The sequence below is a fragment of the Triturus cristatus genome, chromosome 4_1, assembly GCF_964204655.1.
Source record: "Triturus cristatus chromosome 4_1, aTriCri1.1, whole genome shotgun sequence".
NCBI classification, from domain to species: domain Eukaryota; kingdom Metazoa; phylum Chordata; class Amphibia; order Caudata; family Salamandridae; genus Triturus; species Triturus cristatus.
In genome coordinates this window covers 302,772,253-302,795,527 of record NC_140585.1, presented here as the reverse complement: position 1 = coordinate 302,795,527, position 23,275 = coordinate 302,772,253, and the positions used below count along the sequence as shown (strand labels likewise).

The following is a 23,275-nucleotide window of genomic DNA, read 5'->3' as shown; positions in this document are numbered from 1 at the left end:
AAGGTGAAGAGTGCACTTCCACTCCAGATCACTCTGTGGTGTGTAGGCACATTCAATTGCATGGTGCATGTAATGTGCACGCTCCTAATTTAGCTTGCGTCCTGAAAGGGTTTCCGGTGCCATTTATAACACCGTCTTTTACGCTGCTTGCTAACAGTAGTTATTTGCTATTAAATAATGAAGCTTGCTGTGGGATGTTAGTGGGAATTCCCTACATAGTGACTGTATCACAGAGACTAGTCTGCTGTAATAACGTCCTTTTCCCACCCCCGCATGGACGGCTCGATGTATCCATCTGGCCTTCCATTCCAACCTTGAAAGCAGAGTTCAATATGATGAGCAGAATAAGGGCTCTATTGTCTCAAAAAGGAGTCGCGTTGAATTCGTCCCGGGAAACATTTGTCCTTCACGTAGCAAATACGCGCACAGAGGTGCAAGCGCTTTTGAATACTGATCTCCCACTTCATTTTGGGGCCCTGATTCAGACTATCTTTAATGCCTCGTCAACAAGTGGCCTGGCTCATTTAATTGTTGGCTCCGGCCTCGTGACCTCCTTTCAAACTATTTTTGGTGTGATCCCGGCATTTTTTCACTCTATTTTTTCCAGCGTCTTCGAGGGTCTCCCTTTGATTCTCGCCCTCGTAGCTGGGGTGCTTTTGTTGATCTGCGTACTACGCTATGGATGCACAACTTGCGTCACACTACAGCATGTCCCGGCAGCTCCATCTTCGTAACCGGATGCTTGAATACTATGGCACTTTACCACTGGCGACTTTAAGCGTAGCCTATGGATTGTCCTTCCGGTTTCCCTACTTTACTTGTGTGCAGCCTGTCTTTCATTGCCTAGATTGTCCATTCCAATGGGCTCTGGATTTGTTCCTGTCGAACTCGGTGTCTCCTGCCCTGGATTATGATCAGCTAATGAGCCCCTTAGTGGCTCATGAGTTGGACTGTTCTGGCGTCAGGATTATGGCCTGTGGAGCAGCACATGGAGTCCTAGGGAATTGGGACATCGGAACGGCTGCAGCTGAATTCTTAGCGAGAAGTTATCTTGAAGAACACACCAGTTGTCCTCGAATGGTGCTAGAGGCTCCGGTTGTCGAGGAACATGTGTGTTCCTTCCCCTTGCAGAACTGGATGGCAGATAATTTTGCAGAACGTTCCAATGATTTCCTCTTGGAAGCTGGTGCAACTTATTGTGCTTATACCTTGATGGATTGACTTTTTTCCCCCTTCATTTCGTTGTACATCCATCGATGATATGTTTTTCCCCTTTAAATGGTTCAATCCTTTTTATTTTTTTTCTGGTTTTTCTCTTCGAACTTTTCACTTACCTTATATGGACTTACAATTCATGCCCTTGGTTCCGTTCTATCAAACTTGAACTCTGCATTCTTGCAAGTGCGCCCCTACTGGTTAGTGGTCCGATCAAGGGGGGGTGTAGTGAAGCTTGCTATCTATATACTGGCAATGCTAAGTTAGCACAACCGCGTTAGATGTTAGAAAGCCATCTTGCCGCTTTTGCTGCTTTTGCACACGACACTGTAGTCACATGTTATTAATTGAGAAATGCTTGCTCGACTTTGCTTCACATGAGAACGGTCTGTTGTTCACATCGCTAACAGTGAGCAGCGACCTTGGTCTGCACATTGTGTAAAGAAACAGTCTGGGTCGCTAGACGGTGTATGTTGTTGGGTTCAGGTTGATCGGCCCACTATTTAGCCATAACACGCACGCAGCTGCAAATACCTGAAAGTCGAGTGCTTTTAATATTGCAGGCTACTTGTTTTAGAGACATTCGGAAGAAGAGCTTTCCCAGGAGCAGAGTCTAAGCTGATCCTGTGATGTTATTCCACTAAGCTGATCTTTACAGTATGGGGTTCCACATTCAAGCCTAGAGACCTTTTATTAGTCTAATAATAATAAATATTAGTTTACTAGCGAAAGGAAGGTGGCTGTCATCCACTGTCATTTTATTATGATTACTCCTTTCATTTTCTATGGTATTGTAACTATGCTGATGGTTTTGATCTTAATCATTTGTCTGCTTATGTTAGCCAAAGTACTGCATCTTAGGACACAAGGTTTATAAAATAAACTCTTTAAACTTTACTGTGTCTCTGTTTATTCTGTTGTGGACTGATATGAGAATAATTACGAACAGGTATTTCTGATTCCCACCATTCCTGAGAATACCCTAAGTCGCTTGTTCTGGGTTGTCTATACATTGGGACCGCCGAGATAAAACTCGGATAACGAATGGGACACTGATGCTGGTCGGATAAGGGGTTCTGGGTTCTGAGGTGAGTTTTTGGTACACCACAATTCACTGAGGTCCTGGTTTCCTGTGCATAGTTCTGTGCATAAGCAGAATCCCTGCAACAATTGAAGCAGCCTTCCTCATGCATTTCGACCAGGTCTACAAGGAAGATTTAATTCCTCAAGAGAACTTGATTAATTCCTGGCTTGACCAATGGCCTTTAAATAAAATTGAAACGTGTAAGACTATTTATCTTAATAAAACGATTAGCTCCAATTATTAGATAAATAAGGTAATACAGTCAGGAAATAAGGGTTACCAGTCGAGCTGTATATAGCATTAAAGGGTTCCCTCTTTCCGGTGATGTACAAATTATTTTCGCACATTTTTGAGAATGGAGGAAAGGTGCCCCCCTCATGGAACGAAGCTACGGTCGCCCTGATTTAAAACCGTCTAAGCCAGCAAATCAATGCGATTCATACAGGCCTATTTCTCGGCTTAATCTTGATTACAAGATTTTCGCCAAGATTTTAGCAGATAGGCTAAATGCGGTCATAGGAGATGTATTGCATGGGGATCAGAAGGGCTTTGTCAAAGGCAGGAGTATCCAGGATCTGATATATAGTCTGGTTGGGGCTATAGATATAGCAACACTGCATAAAGTGCCGTTGGCCGTTATTACTCTAGACGCCACAAAGGCATTTGATCGGGTGAACTGGCAGTATTTAGCCCAGGTTTTTGATAGATGTAATTTGGGTGAAAATTTCTGCAGAACAATCTTCTCAATATATCAAAAGCCCACAGCCAGAATCCTGGTAAATTGTAATTTATCGGTGGCTGTAATCATCAGAAGAGGGACTAGGCAGGGGTGCTCTTTGTCATCGTTACTTTTCAATTTCTATATAGAGCCATTAGCGGAGAGGATTAGAATGCAAGACAGCATAGTTCCCTTTAAGTTCAGAAACTGGGAAAAGAAAGTATCCCTTTACGCTGACGACATGATGATATACACGTCAGACGCCACAATAGCCATTCCAGCAATATATAATATAGCCTCACAGTTCGGACAAATTTCAGGGTATGAAATCAATCAGTCAAAGACGGAGTGCATGGCTTGGAACATGAATGTACATCTTCCTATATTGAAAAATGAGATGAGGTATCTGGGTATTAGAATCACGCAAAATATTCACCAGATTCCTTTAATAAAGCTAACCAAAATAGATAAAGAAATTGCTGATTCTTTAAAAAAATGGGCGTTTCTTCCTCTGACATTAATAGGCAGAGTAAATCTAGTGAAAATGATGCTCCTACCCAAGCTCACCTTCCTATTCCAAAATATTCCACTGGCATTTAAGGAGAAGGCTTTAAGAAAAACACAAGCCAAGATGAACTCTTTCATCTGGGCTGGTAAGACTAAAAGAATATCATGGAAAAAACTACGAAGAAAAAAAAATAAAGGGGGACTATGTGCACCAGATCTAATTCTCTATGCATGGGCTTTTTTTAACAAGGGCAGGGAAAATACTTCTGAAACAGCAAGATGATTCAGATATAGGCAACATGTTTAAGGCAATGCTATGGGAGCTAAAAGGAGGCGACCAAGCTTTTCTCTATAAATTCGGAGATCCGCGCTTTTTCAAGAAAGTCCGTTTAAAGACACTAAGAGACATGGCGACTACTTGGCATAAAGTCAAGAAGATCTCGAAAATTACATACTACAGTGCCTTGGCTTCTATATGGGAAGCTCCAGGATCACCGGAGTGGACTAAAGATGTACTGGCAACTCCTCTGAAAGAGGCCGGGCTGAAGAAATGGGTGCAACTAATGCCGGAGGGCTGTTTGTTGTTGTGGGAAGAGTTGAACATCATTTCGGACTGTAGAATATCAAGATTTAAATATCTGCAAATAAATAGTTGGAGCCAGGCAATTGGTACAACGGTAGGCATCTCAAACGATCTGGAGAAAGCTCTATTTACGAGCACTCGGAATAAGAAAGAAATAGCACATCTCTACTGGATGATGATAGATATCGCCGATGGTGATCTTATGCTACCAATTTAGCTATGGGGAGATCAACTGTTAGATCACAGTTCAGAAGTCATCTGGCAAGTATTCTTTGATCTATTACATTCTACAGTGTTAGCAGCTAATTTAAAGAGGAATCATATTTTCTCTCTTCACAGAGTGTATTGGACACCTCTCAGGCTGTCCAAATTTTCGAGGGGTCCCATGCCTTGTTTCCCAAAGTGTCAGCAGGAAAAAGCAGATGACATTCATATGTTCCTGAGGTGCCCAATGTTACATACATTCTGGGAAGCAGTCATGGAAGGTATGAAAGCTATGTTCAGTTTTGAAATCCAGGTGAGCATATCTCTGGTATTTTTTGGTATTTTATCGAATTATGAGTCATTACCACGTGATACAAAAAAATTGTCTTTTAACCTGGTATTACTGGCCCATAGAGAAATCTGCAAATGTTGGCTTAAGAACATCTCCCCAACCTTCTTAGATTGGGTAAACGCAATCAAATATACAATAAAACTAGATAGAGCCATTAGGAAAAGGAAGAAACAATTCTGGCTGCCATGCATTAGCTGGCTCGATAAGCTGTGATCACAGAGACTTATTTGTCCAATGATTATGCCTTTGCACAGTAGTACTGACCTCTTGGATCAGTTTAAAGGGTCTCCCAGTTAGAAAAACTGAATTGACTCAGCAAGAGAGGCTCTTTGTAAAGTGCTCCCATTAATGTTCAGATCGGAATCTGCAAACTGGTGGTGCTAACTCACTGAAAAGGAGGCTCCAGAAAGTGAAAAAGCTGATTCTGAACGCATACAATGGTGTATGAGGACTAAAAAAAATGTTTTTTTAAAAAGCCAGTAAGTGGGGTGACAAAAACAAGCAGGGGAAGAAACTGACTACCCGGACAATTTGAGAATCTGGGGGGACACAACCTCCATTATAAACATATTTTCTTCATTGGGAGCTGAGGGTCGGTCTAAAAATGTTGATCAAAGCCAGGGAGGGACTTCTGATACCTGTGAGGACCTGGGTAAAATGCTCAATGACACGGGGGTGGTAATACAAGCCAAGGAGGAGATAATCCAACAGCTATCTCCGACAGCCCCTGGTCGATACAAAATGAGTTAACTATTTTGGAAGCACCCTTTGCATCAGTAACCCCCAAAACAAGCTCCAACTTAACTGGGGGGGACGGCAGATGAGGCCCTTTCCTTGATTATGAGCACCAAGAGGGGGAATGGTGTTAAAGAGGAAGACTTAATGACAAAAAACAAATCTTGCACAATGATGAAGGAAGAGGGCGAGAAGAGGCTCATCGAGGATATGTGTTTGACCCCTGACTCAATAGAGAAATTCTTCTCCCTGACTGAGGAGTCTGAAATGTCTGATGCTAGCATATCCATATCAAGCAATGGGGGGGTTTCTCAGTCAAGTAGTGGCAGCCAAAAGGAAGAGACACCTGGCTTTGTGAAGCAGATTCGTCTGCCAGGGTCGAAAAAGAAAGGGAGGAAGAGGAGCCCAGGGGAAGAGAGACCCCCCATAGATGCATATGCAAAAGAATCCTCAGAGGAACGAGGCTGGGATTACTTGGCCAAACAGCTGCTACCTCGTGGTCATGAAGCAAGAGAACGGCTCAAGAATACATCTGAATCTGGTGCAAGGACTGCATAAGTTGAGCAGAGATCATCAAGTATTGGGAACCCAGATGAATCATTGCTGTCATTAATCTGCAATCACACTTATTGTTTCAGGAAGAAGTGAAGCAAGATAATCGACAGGTACGGTTAGTCACGAAGACACTTCAAGAGTCTGTGAGGAAAATTGGCAAGATTTGTTTCGAAATCTCTGAACGGTTACATATGGTTGAGACTCGGACAGTAGTGCTGGAAAATTATGTTGCGAATTTCGGTGTTTGCGATCTCAATTTGGAATGATACATATGGCCCTATCTCTTACGAAAAGCTTGATATGACTTAGCACGCCCTAATTCCAGAACAAGCTTTGAGGGTATATCCTTCTTTTCCAAGCCTGATTTTGCTCAAGCCACTGTGGAGAGAAGATAGTGACTAAGACAACTTATTACCCCTTTCCAGAAAGTGGAAGCCACAGTGTATTTACAGAATCTGGCAAGGGAGAAAGTTGTGTTTTGGGGTCAGAGTTACAGTTTTACCTCAGAAATACAGGCTCAAAATTGCTTTGAGGACATTTCTACTGCGGGACCCGAGAGTAAATAAGAGTGACTATATGTTTAGAGCAAGGTCGTTATAAATATATCCATTGGGCATGTTGACATTGACTGGTTGTGGAGATGGGAAGAGATGGGAGAGTGATGTGGGATAGGGGAGCAGCAGCTACAGATACCATCATTTGGGCTCAAGGCAGAGCCTAATTGCCATGGTTTTTGCGGTGGGTGGGGGTGGCAAGAGGGTGGGTGGGAGTGGCAAGAGGGTGGGTGTGGTGGGTTCACAAGCTGGTAAAGAAGTAAGGCAAATTAATTATCTGTTTCACAAGGGTTTTTTGGGGGTTGAAATATGGAGTTTTTTTTTTATCACGGATGAATACGGAACGTGAGTGGATTAAAATATTCACTAATTATGGAGAAATTCTGGGTGGCTACTATTATTATTTGTGGGCTCAACAACATTAAGAAAAGGCAGAAAGTTGCTGCCTGGTTACAAAAGCTTGCATCAGATATCTGCTTGCAAGAGACCCATATTTAGGGGGCACAACAGCATCTATTAAAAATACTGGGTTTTAATCTAATTGGCGCAACAACACGAAGTGCGAGGATAAGGGAGTAGCCATCCTGACCCGAGGGGGAGGATGTCAATTTACCCGGATACGATCTGACAAGTTTGGCAGCTGGGTCATTGCTGAATGCCAGTTGAGCTCAGGGGGGAAACTGACATTATGTACAATGTATGGGAGCAATGTCAATGATCCCAGTGTGTTTGATGTTGTGTCTAAGGAATTAACACTCTGGCCCCTTCCCACTATTGTATGTGAGATTGTAATATTAACTTGTCAAGTGATTGGTCCATGGAAGAGGGGTTTTTCTTTTTTTTTTTTTTTTGATTTTCAACAAACTTTATTGGTTTCCTCAAGATCACGACATACATCATCATCAGTACACTGCATACCAAAACCTTATTGACAAGTTCCTCGAAGGGACTCTAACCCAAGAAGCCGTAGGGCAGTTATCCACTAATTACCAAGGGACCAAGCCCACACAAGGCACCCAGCAGTGGTCTGGCCATTGCGTCGTCCAGAAGCCTCCTAGTAAGTTCGCAGCAATCTTGCCCCCCGTAGGGGAGCAACACCTTGTAGAGGCCTTTCTCTTCCATAATGTACAGTCTATGTCACTGCGAAATCGCTTTATCCAAACCAATCTTAAAACAATACCACCCTCCCACCTCCCATCCGCTTCCCCCAACCCAACTACCCCCCCAACCCCTCTCTATCCCCCCCCCCGCTGCCGGGTCTCCATAACTCAAGGGTCGCATATCGGAGTACTCACACGGGGCCACCTGCGATCTCCCTCCCTCGACCTGGGGTCTCCCCCCCATGGAAGAGGGATGGTATTATTCTAGAAGGAAACTTAATATGTTCCAGGCTTTGAGGGCTATGTCCCAAACTCATGGTTTGGTTGACGGTTGGCACTCTTTAAAGCCTTTAGACCCTGGGTTCACCTTTTCTTTGCTCCCCACAAATAACATGCTAGACTAGAATATGTGTTTATTTCCAATATATTAGTTAGTGTGTGCCATATTGAGATACTTCCACGTATTTTATCAGATCACAACCCACTCGTTCTAGAATTGGAGGGGGAAGGCTTTAAGCCACAAGTAAGATCTTTGAGCTTTGAAAGACCTTTATTATCAAATGGGGATTATTGTGAACATATGAGGCAATGGATTCCTGTATTTTTGGAGGAAAATCTAGGAAGTAGCTCTATTGAAATAGCATGGGATGCTATGAAGGCTGGAATTCGGGGGGAAACACCGAGGATTTCCTGAACTATAATAAATGCGCTAGGCAAATTATGGAAAATCTACAAGAGGCTGTGGCAGCCGCAGACACTGGTCTGATAACAACCTCTCAGGGAGGGGGGTTTGGAAGTAGACCAGCAGCGGGTTACTATTACTAAAGCCGCTATTCTAGAAGTTCCAGTAAAAAAAGCTATGGACAAACTAGGCAACAAATAATGTCAAATTTAATACCCGCGATAAATGACCCAGTCCTCGGCTGAGTTACAGACCCATTTTCGATCAGGAAAGTGTTAAATCAATACTACCAACATCTATATTTGGAAAACAATGGGAGAGAACAGAGACTTATTGAGGAGTACCTTGATTTGTTTTCCAGTGTGGACCAGGAGGAATCAGACAAGCCCCTTCAAGGGACTGAGATATTGCTGTCTATAAATGAACTAGCATAGGGGAAAGCCGCCGGGACTGATTGCATTCTGACTGAATTTTATCAGGTTTTTGCCATCCAATTCTTGGAGGTTTTGAGCAACCTATATGTACATGTTTTTAATGGGGGGAGACCACCATGCTCATGATCTTCTGCTAAAATACCGGTTTTCTGGAAAAAAAGATGTCTCCTCTCGTTTTGGGCTTCCATTGCCAAATAACTTTAATTAATGGCGACTCAAAAATGTACTCTAAAGTCCTGGTCATGCGGCTTGCACCTATTATACGCAAAATTATCTTGGACTGGCAACATGGATTTATTCCTGGCAGATCAACGATTGATCATATTCTGAGAGTTATACCTCTGCTAGATGCCACCAAGGTAGTTAGGAACCCGATGGCTGTTATTCTGCTTGATGCAGAAAAAACCTTTGATTGGGTCTCCTGGCAATTTTTTGGGAGGGCATTGTTAAGAATTGGGGTTGGTCCAGGCTTTATTCCGGTCTGCTAAAATGTTATATGTCGACCCAACAGCTAGGGTTGTGGTGAATGGTGTACTCTCTGAGACTTTTTTAATATCAAGAGGGACTAGGCAGGGTTGTCCATGCTCCGCCCTACTATTTGTAATTTGTATTGATCCTTTTATTCGAAGACTGGAAGGTAATGATCAAATACCGGCAATATGGTCTCAAAATCAGGCGACTAAGATTCTCGCTTATGCCGACGACATAGCCATTGTAACACCTGATTTGATCGCGGCTATTAAAATACAAGGGGAGGATGCAAGGCGTTTTGGCTGAGCATCCAGTTATGCTCTGAATAAAGACAAGACCCAAATTTTTATAAGTGAGAAGATCGGCATGATAGATAGCCGGGTGTTTGAGAAAGCAACCTATTTGGGTGTATATTTTTGCTACTTGTATTGAGCCCTGAAATGTGGGAAAAAAGATATATGAAATCTTGTCAGTGGTCTTAAAAGAGGAGGTCATTTTAACACCAGGGTTATTTTTATTAGGGGTATCCGAGGGGAACAGCTGGGTAATGGGCATGAACTGGTCTTTATTTCTGTGGCAATATTAAGACTTTGCATAGCCTTAGCCTGGTTGTGTCCCAGCCCGCCCGGGTTTCAACAATGTCTGGCCAGACTCTTAGTGGTCTATAACCTGGAGAAAGCTATATATATGCGAAAAGGGAGCCACACAGGATGAAAAGGCTCAAGAATCTGGGCCCCTACATCTGAGTGGGTCAGAGATCAACGCTGACCTGCGGGATGACGAGATAGGTTGTTAGTCCCATTTGAGATGTACTTGCACTTTGCACTTGCCACTTTAGCCAGTGGGGGATGGGTTGGCCCCGGGTTTTCCTGTTTTTTCTTTTTTGTGTAAAATATTTGACATGTATATTCAAATTGTTATGAATTTGGGTATTGCTTGTAAAAGCTGATTGTGTATCTAAGGAATTTTACCAGCTGTGAGATATGGTATGGGGTGGTGCGTGGAATAAACTCTAATAAAGAATTTATTCCCCCAAAAAATTGTATTATTCCCTATGGCATTTTTTTTAAAGTCCCTACCTCCTTTTTGCAGTATCAGTAGTTAACCATGTGTGGTGCTGAGCTGAGTACTGTTTCTTTTTGGTGGTAGTAACTTACACACATAAATTTGTCTCCAGTCCCCATTTCAGTCGATGGGGACATGTAAGCCTACACTTTGAGTAACTTTACTCTCGGATATTGTGAGTTGCTCAAAGTAGCAATGTTACTCAAAAGTGTAAGAGTAAACTTACACTAATTCACAAGTGTAAGTTGTGTTTGTGAATAGGCCCGAATGTGTGCCATTAATGGTGGAAAGAACAATTAAGCTGAAATATAAAAACTGCCACGCAGGTGAAGTTTTTTCCTTCATGCATAAATAAATAACACACTTTAGCATAAAAGATTTTAATTTAATGTTAATATTGCAGGTCTACGAACTGGACGGGACAGCGCATGACAGGGCTTGGACTCTGGAGGCGTACAAAGATGTGGCCAAGCAGTTTGTCAGTGAGCACCCAGACTTCATGGGAGTGAAAATTATTTACACAATTGGAAGGTAAAATGCTCAGCAGGGGCTGTTTTTGGTTTGTGCCTCCCTCATATCCCTTAAAACAGCTCAGTGCATTAAAGTGATTTGTGTGAAGCCTTCAATCCCATTTAATCTACTCCACCCACCTAGCGAGATGAGAGAATGAGTGGCAGGCTCTCGACAGTTGTAACTCGGATTGCACTCTAATCTTGTATGCTCAGTGTGTGCCTAAGAGGTAGCACTCAATCAGCAATTGAATCAGTGGATTTATATAGTGCGACTAACCACCTGAGAGGGTATCCAGGTGGTGGAGGTTCATGATGGTTCAGGTGACTCAATCAAACACCTAGGTCTTAAGTGCTCTCCGGAATTCCAGCAGAGAGATGGAGGTCGTATCTGCAGAGGGCAACGGCAAACAGGCATGTAGGCATGTAGGCATGTTTTGCCAGGCTCATGGGAAGAAAGCCATTGGTCCTGAACTCTGACAACAGCTGAGTCCGGCCCCTAGATTTCAACCATTTTCTCTCAATTTCAGAGATGTCAGCGCGTCAGCCAATAGGAGGAGACTATAGAGCAGTGGTTCTGAACCTGTGGTCCGGGGACCCCTGGAGGGAGCGGGCCCTCTTGGGGGGGGGAGGGGGGAAAGGTCAGCGGGTGTTTTACAAAATTAACTAATATTAGACTTGATACATTTAAACTAATAAAGTATATACAACTAAAGAAGCAAAATTGAAAATTTGAACTTTCCAAATTTGGTTGTGCATTAAACTACCTACTCTAATATTTGGTCATTTGTTTGTTGTCTATATGTTTTTGTAGTATAGTGCATTGTTTTGAGGTTCAAATCATAGAAATTGCTTAGGTTGTGGGGGTCCCCAGCTTCCAATAATGACTCAGTGGGGATCCCCAAATTCCAGTAATGAATCAGTGGAAGGCCACAGCACTCAAAGGTTAAGAACCGCTAGTGTAGAGCATCAAACGGCCATTGCTGCCAGAGCATGTTCCTGTTCTCAGTGTTGGCATGTCTTTGTGTCTTCTGTAGCCTGTTCCTGTGACCCTATTCATGTTCAGTGTAGCATTGTCCTACTCTGTATATGTTCTAGGCCTCCTCAAGTCTCAGTAGATAGAGGTGTTGGATCCAGATCTCCATTCCCTTATTCTAGTGAGATCTACCATTAAGCCTGATGCAGTCCCCTCTCCCTCAGGCTGATCATGACTTTGGTTGCTCAGCAGGTAGGATACCACATAAGTTTCCCTACAAGCCAAAGCATCTCAACTAATGTTTGTTTTTCATGGCTTTCTTATCTCATAAGGTCTCCCAAAATTGAGTGACAGAGATTTTGTTGAGCCCGCTGTGACACTCCTGCCAAGAGTTGCTGAGCTCAACTTCCATTTGTCGTGCTCTCCGTTTCATTTATTTTTTGTAAAAGTGTTTTATTTGTTTTTTATCGTCATTAGTAAAATGTACAACAGCTTCGATCAAGTTATACATACGAGCTTATACATGCAGTTGGTTGCAATTTCGCTTATCTATTGTCACAGGGTAGGTTTGCTGTTCTGATCGATACCCAATGAGGAGTGCGGTTACGATTTTATTGTTTCGTAATTGCTTCTTGTCCTAAACTTGAACATGGACAGCTGCGAGAGTCCAGGAATCATAGTGAGGTAACCAGGGCTCGAGTCGGGGTACCACGCGGGTGGACGGCGTCCCCCCACTTATTTTACCAGGTTTTTCCGGGTGGACGCCGTCCCCCCTGCCCAAAAGCTGGACAGCATTGTGTGAGCAGAGAGCCCGGGTGGGAGGGAAGTTTCCCGTAAATTACCAAAGATATGCTAATATTTGTAATTGGAGACTTTAAGAGGCACCGGTGGTGTGTGCAGGCTGGAGTCATTGGGAGACGGAGCGAGCAGGCGTTGGCGGTTAACGCTTGGAATGTGTGTCCTTCTGTATCTTGTGCACTTTTGAGCACTTCGTTGTGCAACTGGGGCACCCCCTGGGGGAGTGGGGGGGACGGGGGGTTGCAAAGGACATCGAGGAACAGACCAGGGGTAGCAGTGCTGTGAAATGCCCCGTCATCTAAAGGCATATGAATACTCATGAGATTCCTGTTGTGACGTCACTTCCGGTGACAGCGTCCCCCCACTTCTTTTCATGAGATTCCTGTTGTGACGTCACTTCCGGTGACAGCGTCCCCCCCCCCTTCTTTTCATGAGATTCCTGTTGTGACGTCACTTCCGGTGACAGCGTCCCCCCACTTCTTTTCATGAGATTCCTGTTGTGACGACACTTCCGGTGACAGCGTCCCCCCACTTCTTTTTTTAGGACTTGTGCCCTGGAGGTAACCATAAGTAAACTGGGGGAGTTAAATTGAACTGGGGGTCCCCTGTGTGGGGGAGGGACAGGAGGATGGGCTTGGATGGGCCGTGCTGATTGTCCGCGCTTGCACTTGTGTGAAAAGGGCGCTAGAAGCGGTGGCTTAATGAGGTTCAGGGGAGTCATTTGTGCATGCTCTGCATTTGCGGCTCGTGTGTTGAGTTCTGATGGGGGGTCTACTTCGGGGGTGGATGCATTCGGTGTGGCTTGTGGGAGGTGTGACGACAACACGGGGGACCTAGTGAGATCTCGAGTATGTTTAAAGGTATGTAGGAGCGTCGCCCATTGCATGGAGATTAAGCATTTACGTAAGCCTCAGGCCTCCTCGTATTGCTGGGTCTCTTCTTCTGATGCCCCCCATTTAGAGACTGCTCCTACCCAGGCTGGGGCCCCGTTGGAGTTCTCCAGTGCATGGCAATTCCCCGCTTAACTAATAGGAGGACCAGAGACGCACACTACACCTTGACTTTGTGGTGTTAGCGACGTTTGAATATGCCCAATGCGCAGGTGTCCCATGTTGTAAGGTCTGTGAGTCCTGTTGCCTCTTGCAGTGTGGTGTGTATTGTGCTCCAAAAGGAGTCAAGTGCTGGACAATTCTAAAACATGTGAAAGAAAGTCGCGCTGGGGAGTTGACATCTTGGACATGAGAATGGTGTGTGCTCGGGTAGTATCTTTGAAGTTGCTCGGGCATTAGGTATGCATGAAGCAAGATGATAAATGGTATGTTTTTAAATTGGGGATTACGGGATACTTTCTTTGGGTATTCTAGTGCTTGTTCCCATTCTTTGTCATGTAACGGCCTTTGGAGTTCTGCCTCCCACTCTTCCCTTAGGGATGCAAGTGCAAGTGACACTGCTATTAGGTCACGAATGGTCCTGTATATCCAAGTCATTATGTGGCATCCAGGTCCCAATTGCAGGATGGCGTGAAGGACCGGGTGCGTTGCTGGTTCTCTATCGCGCATAAGCTAAATTCGGCAGAAATATACCATCAGTTGACCTTAGAGGAGGAACTGGCCGCTGGGTAGGCCCGTATCGGCTACTATTTTGTCGAAGGGACGTAGGTGGCTGTCTGCGAACATAGATCCTATTTCCGTAAGTGAGGGCTTTGTCTAGACTCGAGAGCTCGCTCAGTGTAGTGCTTGTGTTCTAATGGCAGCAGTGTGGAATAGAGTGGAGTTGTACGTGACTTACAATGGATCCGCTGTATGCAGGCTCGCGCCACTGTCACCTGTAATGGGTGGGTTGGCATTGGTCTGGATCATGGAATTAGCATACGTCGGATCATTGGGATTGATATTGGTCCGGTGGCTGTGATGGTCTCTCCTAGTCGGCGTCCCGCCGTCCAGTACGATAGCCATTGAAGACAGACCGCTACGAACTATGACTCAAATGAGGGGGCTCCCAGTCTGCCGCTGTCCACGGATAGCTGCATTTTGGCTAGGGCTACCCGCTTGCGCCCATTGCGCCACTGTAAGGTACATAAGAGTGTGTCTAACTCCTGGAAAAAGTAATGAGGAGGGGCTATCGGGAGATTGGCAAAGTGATAAAGTAGTCATGGGACAAGAACCATTTTAGCCACAGCTATTTTTCAGAGGGGGTCAAGGGGAGGGGCTTACAGATGCCAACCGAGGAGCGGATGACTGCCAGAGCTTTTTCATGATTACCTTCGTATATGTCCTGTGGAGAAGGGTATAGGCGTACGCCTAGATAGCGCGGAGCGTGCACGCTCCAAGTGAGATTGACTCCTCTGACATGCACCTCCCGCGGCAGGAGATCAGCAGTAAGCGGATATATTGTGGACTTAACCCACTTGACTTTCAGGCCGGCCACTGTCTTGCAGTCTGCCAATGTCGCAAATGTTGGGGTAAGGTTCGATGTAATGTCCTTTACGTAGAGTAGTAAGTCGTCTGCATACAGTGATATGCTTTGTGTATTCCCCATTGCTTGCCCTTTTCTCGTAGAAGAGCAGCAAGGAGGGTGGACATCCCTGCCGTGTCCCTCTTGATACTGTAAAAGGGGCTGACACAATGCGACTTAGTCTGACCCTAGAGGCAGGCTACGTATATATCAATTGTGTATGCACGCAGTCTAGGGCTCACTCCTATCGCCGCAGCACCACGAATAGGCATGGCCATGCCAGAGTGTCAAAGGCCTTTTCTAGGTCCCGAACCAAGCATGTGGCCCAGGGGTATTGACCTGGGACCTGATCCTGAACATGGAACAACCTTCTAATATTATGGGAGATGCATCTTCCCGGTACGAACGCACATTGGTCTGGGAGCACTAGGGTTGAAAGACTTGACGCATAGCGCTCCGCCAGTATCTTGCCGAAAATGTTATAGTCTGCAGACAATAGAGCAATGGGTCGATAGGATCCCAGGTGGCAAGGGTCTCGGTCTGGTTTTAAGAAGGATGCAGTCAGTGATTCTCGGAGGGAATGTGGGAGCTCTCCCCCTCTCCAGCGCCACCTCATACATTTCTGCCAGTCGTGGCGCTAGCAGTGTAGAGAATGTATGATAAAATTCTAATGGCAGGGCATCGAGACCTGCAGCCGTATTCTTGGCAGATTTTGTATTGCTTATGTCACATTTGCAGGCGTGATATTCGTGTCGCGAGTATCTCTGTCAGCTGCCGTTATGCATGCTAGCGGGTGCGTAGCTAGAAATCTGTCCACTTGGACTGCATGTTTAGGGGCTGTATATTGTCCAGCATAGCTGGCACTGATTGCTTGTGTAATGTCCATTTGGGAGCAGACTGCCACACCAGTGATAGTGTTCAACTCAGTTGCAGGGTGAGGGACAGTGTCTTGCTGAACCAGCCATGCCAGTAGGGTGCCTGCTCTATCTCCCTCTGTGTGTCCCTTGCTGCATGCGCTCTGAAATTGTATCATCTGAGGTCCGCTAGCACTTCCGCACATGCTGTTTTAGCGCCCAATACCTGAGCCTCATTCTTATTCGCTCAGAAAAAAGAGAGAGTTACCCAGGTTAGACCAAAAGGGACCGGGTTGTATCACACTAATAAAAATAAAAATTATCTTCTGTGTCGTAATATATTTCCAATGAGAATGTCTGAATTCGTTTTCTATGCATGAAGTTCAATAGAAATATCTATTATGCATTCTACACAATAATTGTTCATTTTATATGCATCTTGTCTTACGAAAGTGGCAAAAGGTTTGTAAATCGTTTGTAAACCAGTGTGCACAAAGAGGTGATATTAATTTGTTTATATATGTATTTTTAAGTGATCTGTGCTCTAAGACTGAAAATTGGGATTGTAATGTGGACAATAAAGTAATAAGAATATATGATTTTATTTACGTTGTGTGATGATGTTTAATAATTAACTGTATTCTTTTAGTTCAGTGCAAACTAATTGACACATTCTCATTGGAACTATATAACGACACAGAAGGGAATTTTTATTTTTATTAGTGTAATTCTTATTCGCTGCCTGCGTCAGTGTAGCTAGCCTTAGTTCCTCCTCTAATATACGCCGTTCCAGGGTTTTGCAGACACCTGAGATGAGCTGGATACATGTTCCTCTAATCACAAATGTATACGCATCCTATTCTATTGCTCTTGTGGTTGCTGATTTAGTGTTTTCATGGAAATAATTCTGGATGCGTGTTTTTTGTTCCTGCCTGAACACCTGGTCCTCTAGGCAGTCACGCGGCAGATGCCAAGTGGGAACTGGGGATAGCGGTGGTTGCCAATCTAAAGAGACTGTGTGCGCGTCATGATCGGCTCGGACTCACCCTAAATATTCGGTGTCTTGGATCATGGTACTTATGTGTGAAGAGCATAGAAGAAGATCTAGGCGAACTCTGAGGTTATGCGGGATAGTAAGAAAGGAGTATGGTCTGGTGTTGGGGTACTTGATGTGCCATGCGTCTACCAGAGACCAGTGATGAGCCTAGGCGTTAAAGCGTTTCATTTGTACTATGACCGCTGGGTGTGGTGGATGCGAACTGTCTAGTGAGAGGACCTGTTCACAATTATAGTCTCCTCCAAATATCCAAGGTGTCGCAGCATATTGGGCGAGAGTGTTGTATAGAGAGTCCCAATATTTCCCCTGTTCTGTGTTTGGCGCATAGATACTACCTAGTTAGATTTGTCCTACCATCCAGGAGTCCCTCCAGGAGAGTGTAACAACCTTCCCTGTCTACTGCCCTGCGCAGCTCCTGGAACGGGACCCCCAGTCGAAGCCAAATAAGTACTCCCCATGCGAACGCTGAGTATGTGGTTGCACAGAATGTGCCTTGCCAGCGCTTTCGTAATTTGTCAAGTTCTCCTACCGTTAGATGCGTTTCTTGAAGCATTGCAATCTGCACATTCTGCCGCTTTATGTATGCATATCCCGCGTATCTCTTGCGGGCCATATGCATGCCTCACACATTGAGTGGAAGGATGTTAACATTGCCGTTATGTATCATTGGGAAGTTTGAAAGTTGCGACATGAGAGCCGCAGGGCGGATCGGGGAGGAGGATTGTGAATGCATCTTTTTTTGACTGGCCTTAGCGGCACACATGTGCTGATTGCACTCATCCATCTGCAGATGTATATTCAGTGCTTGGTTAGGCGGTAAAAGTGGGGATAGCAACTGGGGCGGGAGAAACTTCCAATATTCAGGACCTACCGCTACAGGCAACACATCCAAACTTTGCATGTTGCACAAACTCTAATATATTGTGGGGTCTGAAAGGCTGCGTGTTTGAGCTAACTTCGCGAGTGGCATTTGCAGGATCCATGTGTGTAGAGGGGCCTAACGTGTATTCAACGGGTGCTGCTTGTGATTCATGTGCCTGTATATCTAAATCTCGCAAACATCACATAAGTAATACAAGTATGCGCTTGACAGAGGATGCAGTTCATATAAGTGTGTCCGAAGTTTGCTGAGTCACCAGCGGTGGGGTCACCGAGCCTGTCCGGGACACGGTCGTGTCACTGCCTTCTTCCTCTGAGGTGAAGATGTGTGGGCCTCTGTCTTTGTCCGTTGCTGTTGAGGCTGGCCCTATTTCTGCCACTGCTTGCAGGGCATCCTGCTCTCAACTATAATTTGCTCCAAGTTCGAGGATCTTGCAGCCGGGGTGCGAGTCATGGATTTAGTTCACACACTGTGTGTCTTGGGGCAGATGTGTCTGCCCTTCACTTTTTGAGGTTGCTCTTTGCCTTTTGAGGCTGAGTGTGGGTGCTTTTAGCAATTTTGCCCGGTCCAGTCATAGGTTGCTTCGGGGTCTGTAAAAAATGTGGTGGTACCCTCATAGATGATCTTGAGGCGTGTTGGAATTAACAGTGAATATTGAATGCCCTCCAGGCGAAGACGCCGCTTGACGAGGACCGTTTGCGCTGTACTGCTTGAGTGTAATCCTGAAAAAGCACGATGCGCTTGTCTTCGACTCGGATGGGCCCATGTTTCTGGCGGCACGGAGCACCATGTCTCTGTTTCTGTAATGGAGAAACTTTGCTAGTTTTGGGCAGGGAGGGGATCCTGGGTGCGGACGGCGGGCTGCCACCCTTTGTGCTCACTCTATGGAAAAGAAGGCAGTTAGATCTATGGCCGGGGTGAAGGAGCATATCCAGGATTCCATGTAATCAATGGGTTTTGTACTCTCAATTCCCTCTGGCAGGCCTAGGACGCAAATGTTGCAGCTTCTCTAGCGTTCTTCTAGATCATCTGCACGCTCCTCCAGGTTCATGACACAGTTTGGCAATGTCCGTAGTGTTTCTTGATGCGTTCTGGCTAGTGGCTGTAGGGTGGCAATTCTTTTCTCTATATCCCCAACTTTATCCGCCAATTTACGGTGATCGTCGCACAGTAAATTAAGTTCTGTGGCTAGGGAGCCGAACCGTTACTCCATCGTGACTCTGGAATGTTCATTGGCCACCAGCATCTTATCTAACTTGTCAGACATGGTTAGTATGGAGGGCGGATCTATGTCTTCCAGCTGTGATTTGGCAGTTTGAGTGCTACCTGGTATTGTGGCAGGTAGAAGGTCCAGCGTAGGAACAAAGCTTCCCCATATTTGTATGAAATTGTGCACGTCTCTTCGTTTTGATCTGTGCAGATTCCTATGCTTGGTCCTAGCTTGTTATCCACAGCTTCGCTTGTTGCTTGGTTCAAGCTTTATTCTGACGCGGATGCTGCTGATGGACTCATGATGCTCCAGCCAGAGCGTGTTCGCGGCGGAGCAGGTGAGGCGCAGGTCATACTATGGGCTGCGCAAGCATTGCTGTGGGGAGCCGCACCTCGATTTATTGTGTTGAGTGGCCTGAACTTGATGTGGGTTTGTGTCTTCCTGGGCCCTCCTGATGTGGTAGGCCTTCCCACATCACCGATTGCACCCTGGAGCCTCCAGTGGAGGCCAGGCAGGAGGGGATTGCGGGCCTACTCGCTAACCCGCCACGGTGGTCATGCCTCTCAGAGAGCTGGTGGTACCGGCCCTGGCTGTGGCCAGCAAGGCTCCCGGCCGTCCAGGGTCTCTGCCTCCAAAGCTGTGGGCCCCCATGTCAGAATCCCCATGTGGCCTTTAGGGCTTTTACTTGGTCGCTGGTGTCACTTTATAGGCGCTTGTTCCCATGTATTTGGGCGATGTGTGGCCTACCACAGGGATGAGGCCCCAATTCGCGTGGGTGCCCAACACCCCAGAGTCAGTGGTGTCGGGGTGTCCGTCGCTCTAGTTTAGCTTCCTTTGCTATGGTCGGTGCCCTGCATGTCACCACTGGGCGTTGTAGCAGGTGCGTCACGATGGGCCTGCTTGAGCTGATACGCCATGAGCGGGATTGTCCTTGCTTCACAGACAGTGCCATGTTAGGTCTGCGTCACTCGCGGACCTAAGATCTTGTTTCACACATCTCCGGGACTGCATAATCAATGGATCGGTGCGTCACCATCTCCTTAGCTAAACTGGAGCTGGTGGTGTCTTTTGGTGACCCCTCTACGCGGATTGCGAACGAGGCACAAACCGATTTGCAGAGCCTCAATCCGGCACGTCCATCATCTTGGCTGCCTTTGCCACACCCCACCTTGCTCTCCCCTTAGTTTATATACATCTCAGCTGCCAGGGAGGAGACTCAAATCCTCGAGAGCAGAAGCAGACATTCTCAGTGGACACAATGTTGGTGAGCCAAAGGCCCATCTAAGGCAAACTCATCTGCTCCTGGCCGATAACACATTCTGGCCATATCCACTAGCCACTGCGTCCTTTCCACATCAAGTCTCTGGTAAGGAATAGCCAGCTCTGCTGCAGGCTTGATGTTCCGCTCTCTTGTAATTCCCTTCATATGAAGATATGAGGTACTTGAATTCAAAAGACTAATGACACTCTTAAGGATGTCTCATCTCGTTCCTGACAAACATCTCGCGTCAACATCACCACACATGACTGATAATTTTAAACACATCTCTAATATACGTTAGTGCTCGATACTTGGGTAAACAAAAAATGAAAATACGGATTTTATTTTAGAAATTCAGTTAGACAACCTCTTTGTATCTGAGCCACAGACTGATGTACCATCAAATCCGGACGTTGCAATTGCCTCCCCTTCTGTCTGCAAGGCCATTCGCTGTGTGCATGCTAAGGAAAAAGGTGGCGATGTAGTATTAAATCAATTTCTATTCATTTCCCACTTGGAATTAAGTATGTTTTATCTGCTCATCTTTACAACTGGTTTATCTCCTTGTTACCCTATTCAGTATTTTGGAAAATTGGTCATCTGACCCAGCTACTTACTTTTGTGAAAACCTTCTGAAATGTTCTTCCTCCTTGTTTATGCAGTATGACCAGTGTTGCTATTCTTAGCCATTTCAACAGTCAGGTTGATTATTGTGCTAGATCTGACACAATTAAATTCATTTACATTTTTTCCACTATAAAACAAAAATGGTGATTGTTAGAAATTGGGGGGCATATCAGCAAGGCGATGCGATAAAATTATCGCTGCTTTAGCGTCCGCTTTCGGACGAAAAGCGCCGATAATTTTATCGCCCTATCAGCATGGACACGCTAACACGTGAATCCATGCCTTAGCGCTTGTTTCCTGAACGCCCAGCTTTGCATCTCCAATGAGATGCAAAGTGGGCGTTCCTCCCCAAAATAACTGGAGAAATGTTGCTAACAGACATTTCTCCAATTATCAAGGGGTACGCTAACATGCAGAGCGATAAGAAAAGTAGCGCTAACCGCGGTTATCGCTACTTTCCTTACGCCTGCTTTTATTCTGACTTAGCCATGTAATCCAATGGGAGGTGGATTATATGGCTAAATCCACCCTGCCCTATCAGCAAGGTATGGCCAGTCGCAGTGCGATTATCGCTGGATTTCCAGCGATAATCACACTGTTTTGTAGCTAACGCATGGATTTCTATCGCTTGGGAGATAAGCGTTGCTGATAGCATGCTATCTCCGCGCTAGAATCCAGCTTTAGCCTGCGATAATTATCCTCGCGCTAAGAGCGCTGAGCGATGATTATCGCAGGCCCTTGCTGATATGCCCCGGGTTCCTGGTTGAATGAGGTATAAGCCCTGGTCAAGCAGTAACCACAATCCTAGTCAGGGTAAGGCACAAGCAAACCCTATATTAACCTGTGCTCACTCTCTAGTAGCTTTGCACGAAGCAGTCAGGCTTAACTTTGCAGGCTTTGTGTAAAGTATTTGTGCAACTCTTCAAACAGTAAAACAGTGAAACCACAAAAATAAAGATTCCACACAAGGTTAGAACAATAGACGTTAATTTTATGAATAAAACAAGACAAAAATGACAAAAATCTAATAAGTAGAACCGGAGTTATGAATTTGTAAAGAATAAACTATAAAATAGCATTTAATGCATAAAGTGCCAACCGGGGACATCTGGTCCCACTTGACTGTGTCAAATACAAAAGTCCAGGCCAAATGTGATGGAGCACAGGTTGGATACAGGCACAGATTCTTTTAACTTCTCAAGTTTTGTGCCAATAGTCCCATTCGCTTGGGAGAAGTTTGCCAGGAGCAAGGAGAATGTTGCGGGCCGTGGTTGGCGGGGCACAAAACGGAGGCCGGGTGTCGTGGACGGATGGGCTGGGGCCTTGCAGTGCCAATCCACGTCAGAGGATGATGCTTGCTGTGTGAAGAGATGAACTTGTGGCGGATCACGCTGGTTTTTGGTGCGGGCGGTGCAGCTCCATTGCAAATGGGCAGTTTACGAAGAGCCCAAAAGCTTGACTTTAAGAGCTCAAGAACAACAACAAGGGCCCAGGGACCAAAGAGATGCCTCTTGGTAATAAGGAACTTGTTGGAGACGACTCCAGGAGCTGTGTGGAGCCTGTTGTGTACCTGAAGCTCAGGTCAGGAGGCCAACAGACTAGCCCTTTGAATCCTTACGAGGTCCTGGGTTCAAGGTGGGTTTCAGGTCCAGTTCTTCTTATTCAATTCTGTGTCAAGGGCTACCATTAGCTGGCCACTAGAACTTGGCAGCCCCCCACTCCAAAAAGCTCAATAAAAACCTGGGAATGTGGCTAGACCACAATCTCTCCATGGAAATACAAGGTAAAAAACTAGCAGCCACCTGCTTTGGGATACTCTGTATGCTTCGGAAGATTTTAATCATTATCCCTGAACAGACCCGGAGAACTGCGGTACAGGCCTTGGTAGTTTCTCAGCTGGACTACGGTAATTCCCTCTATCTGAGCTCCCCTAAATATGTAGTGAACAGATTACAGGTGGTTCAAAATGCGGCAGCCAGGATACTCCGAGGCATACCCATACAAGACTCAGCAAAAGTCTCATTGAAACTACTGCACTGGCTGCCGATCCAAGCCAGGATCAAATTCAAATCTTTATGTCTAGCTGACAAAGCCATGAACTGCATGGGACCAGCCCTACTGAAAACAATCATCACCCCATGTGTCCCCAGAAGATTCTGAGATCCACCTCATGAAGACGACAAGGATAAAAAGATCCAAATTGGGAGGAAGACCTTTCTTGTATGTGGTTCCCAGTCAGCGTAACTCCTTGTCCAAAGAAATGCGACTGTTAAGAGATGAACTAATTTTTAGGAAAAAAATCAAATCCTGGTTCTTCCCTTGATGATTCTTATTTCCCTCAATTCATCTCTGCCTCTCCTCAGGGCTGGGAAGCCCTTGGGCAGCTATGT

At 45.5% G+C, this 23,275-nt stretch overlaps 1 protein-coding gene across 1 annotated transcript in view; it reads left to right on the top strand.

Moving 5' to 3' along the window:
• The window catches only part of LOC146854821 (adenosine deaminase 2-like), a 447,289-nt gene that overhangs the window by 256,655 nt on the left and 167,359 nt on the right, over nt 1-23,275 (top strand). The window contains exon 5 of the mRNA XM_085652183.1: nt 10,663-10,790. Coding sequence (XP_085508309.1) covers nt 10,663-10,790 — 128 coding nt within the window. The remainder of the gene's footprint in view (nt 1-10,662; nt 10,791-23,275) is intronic.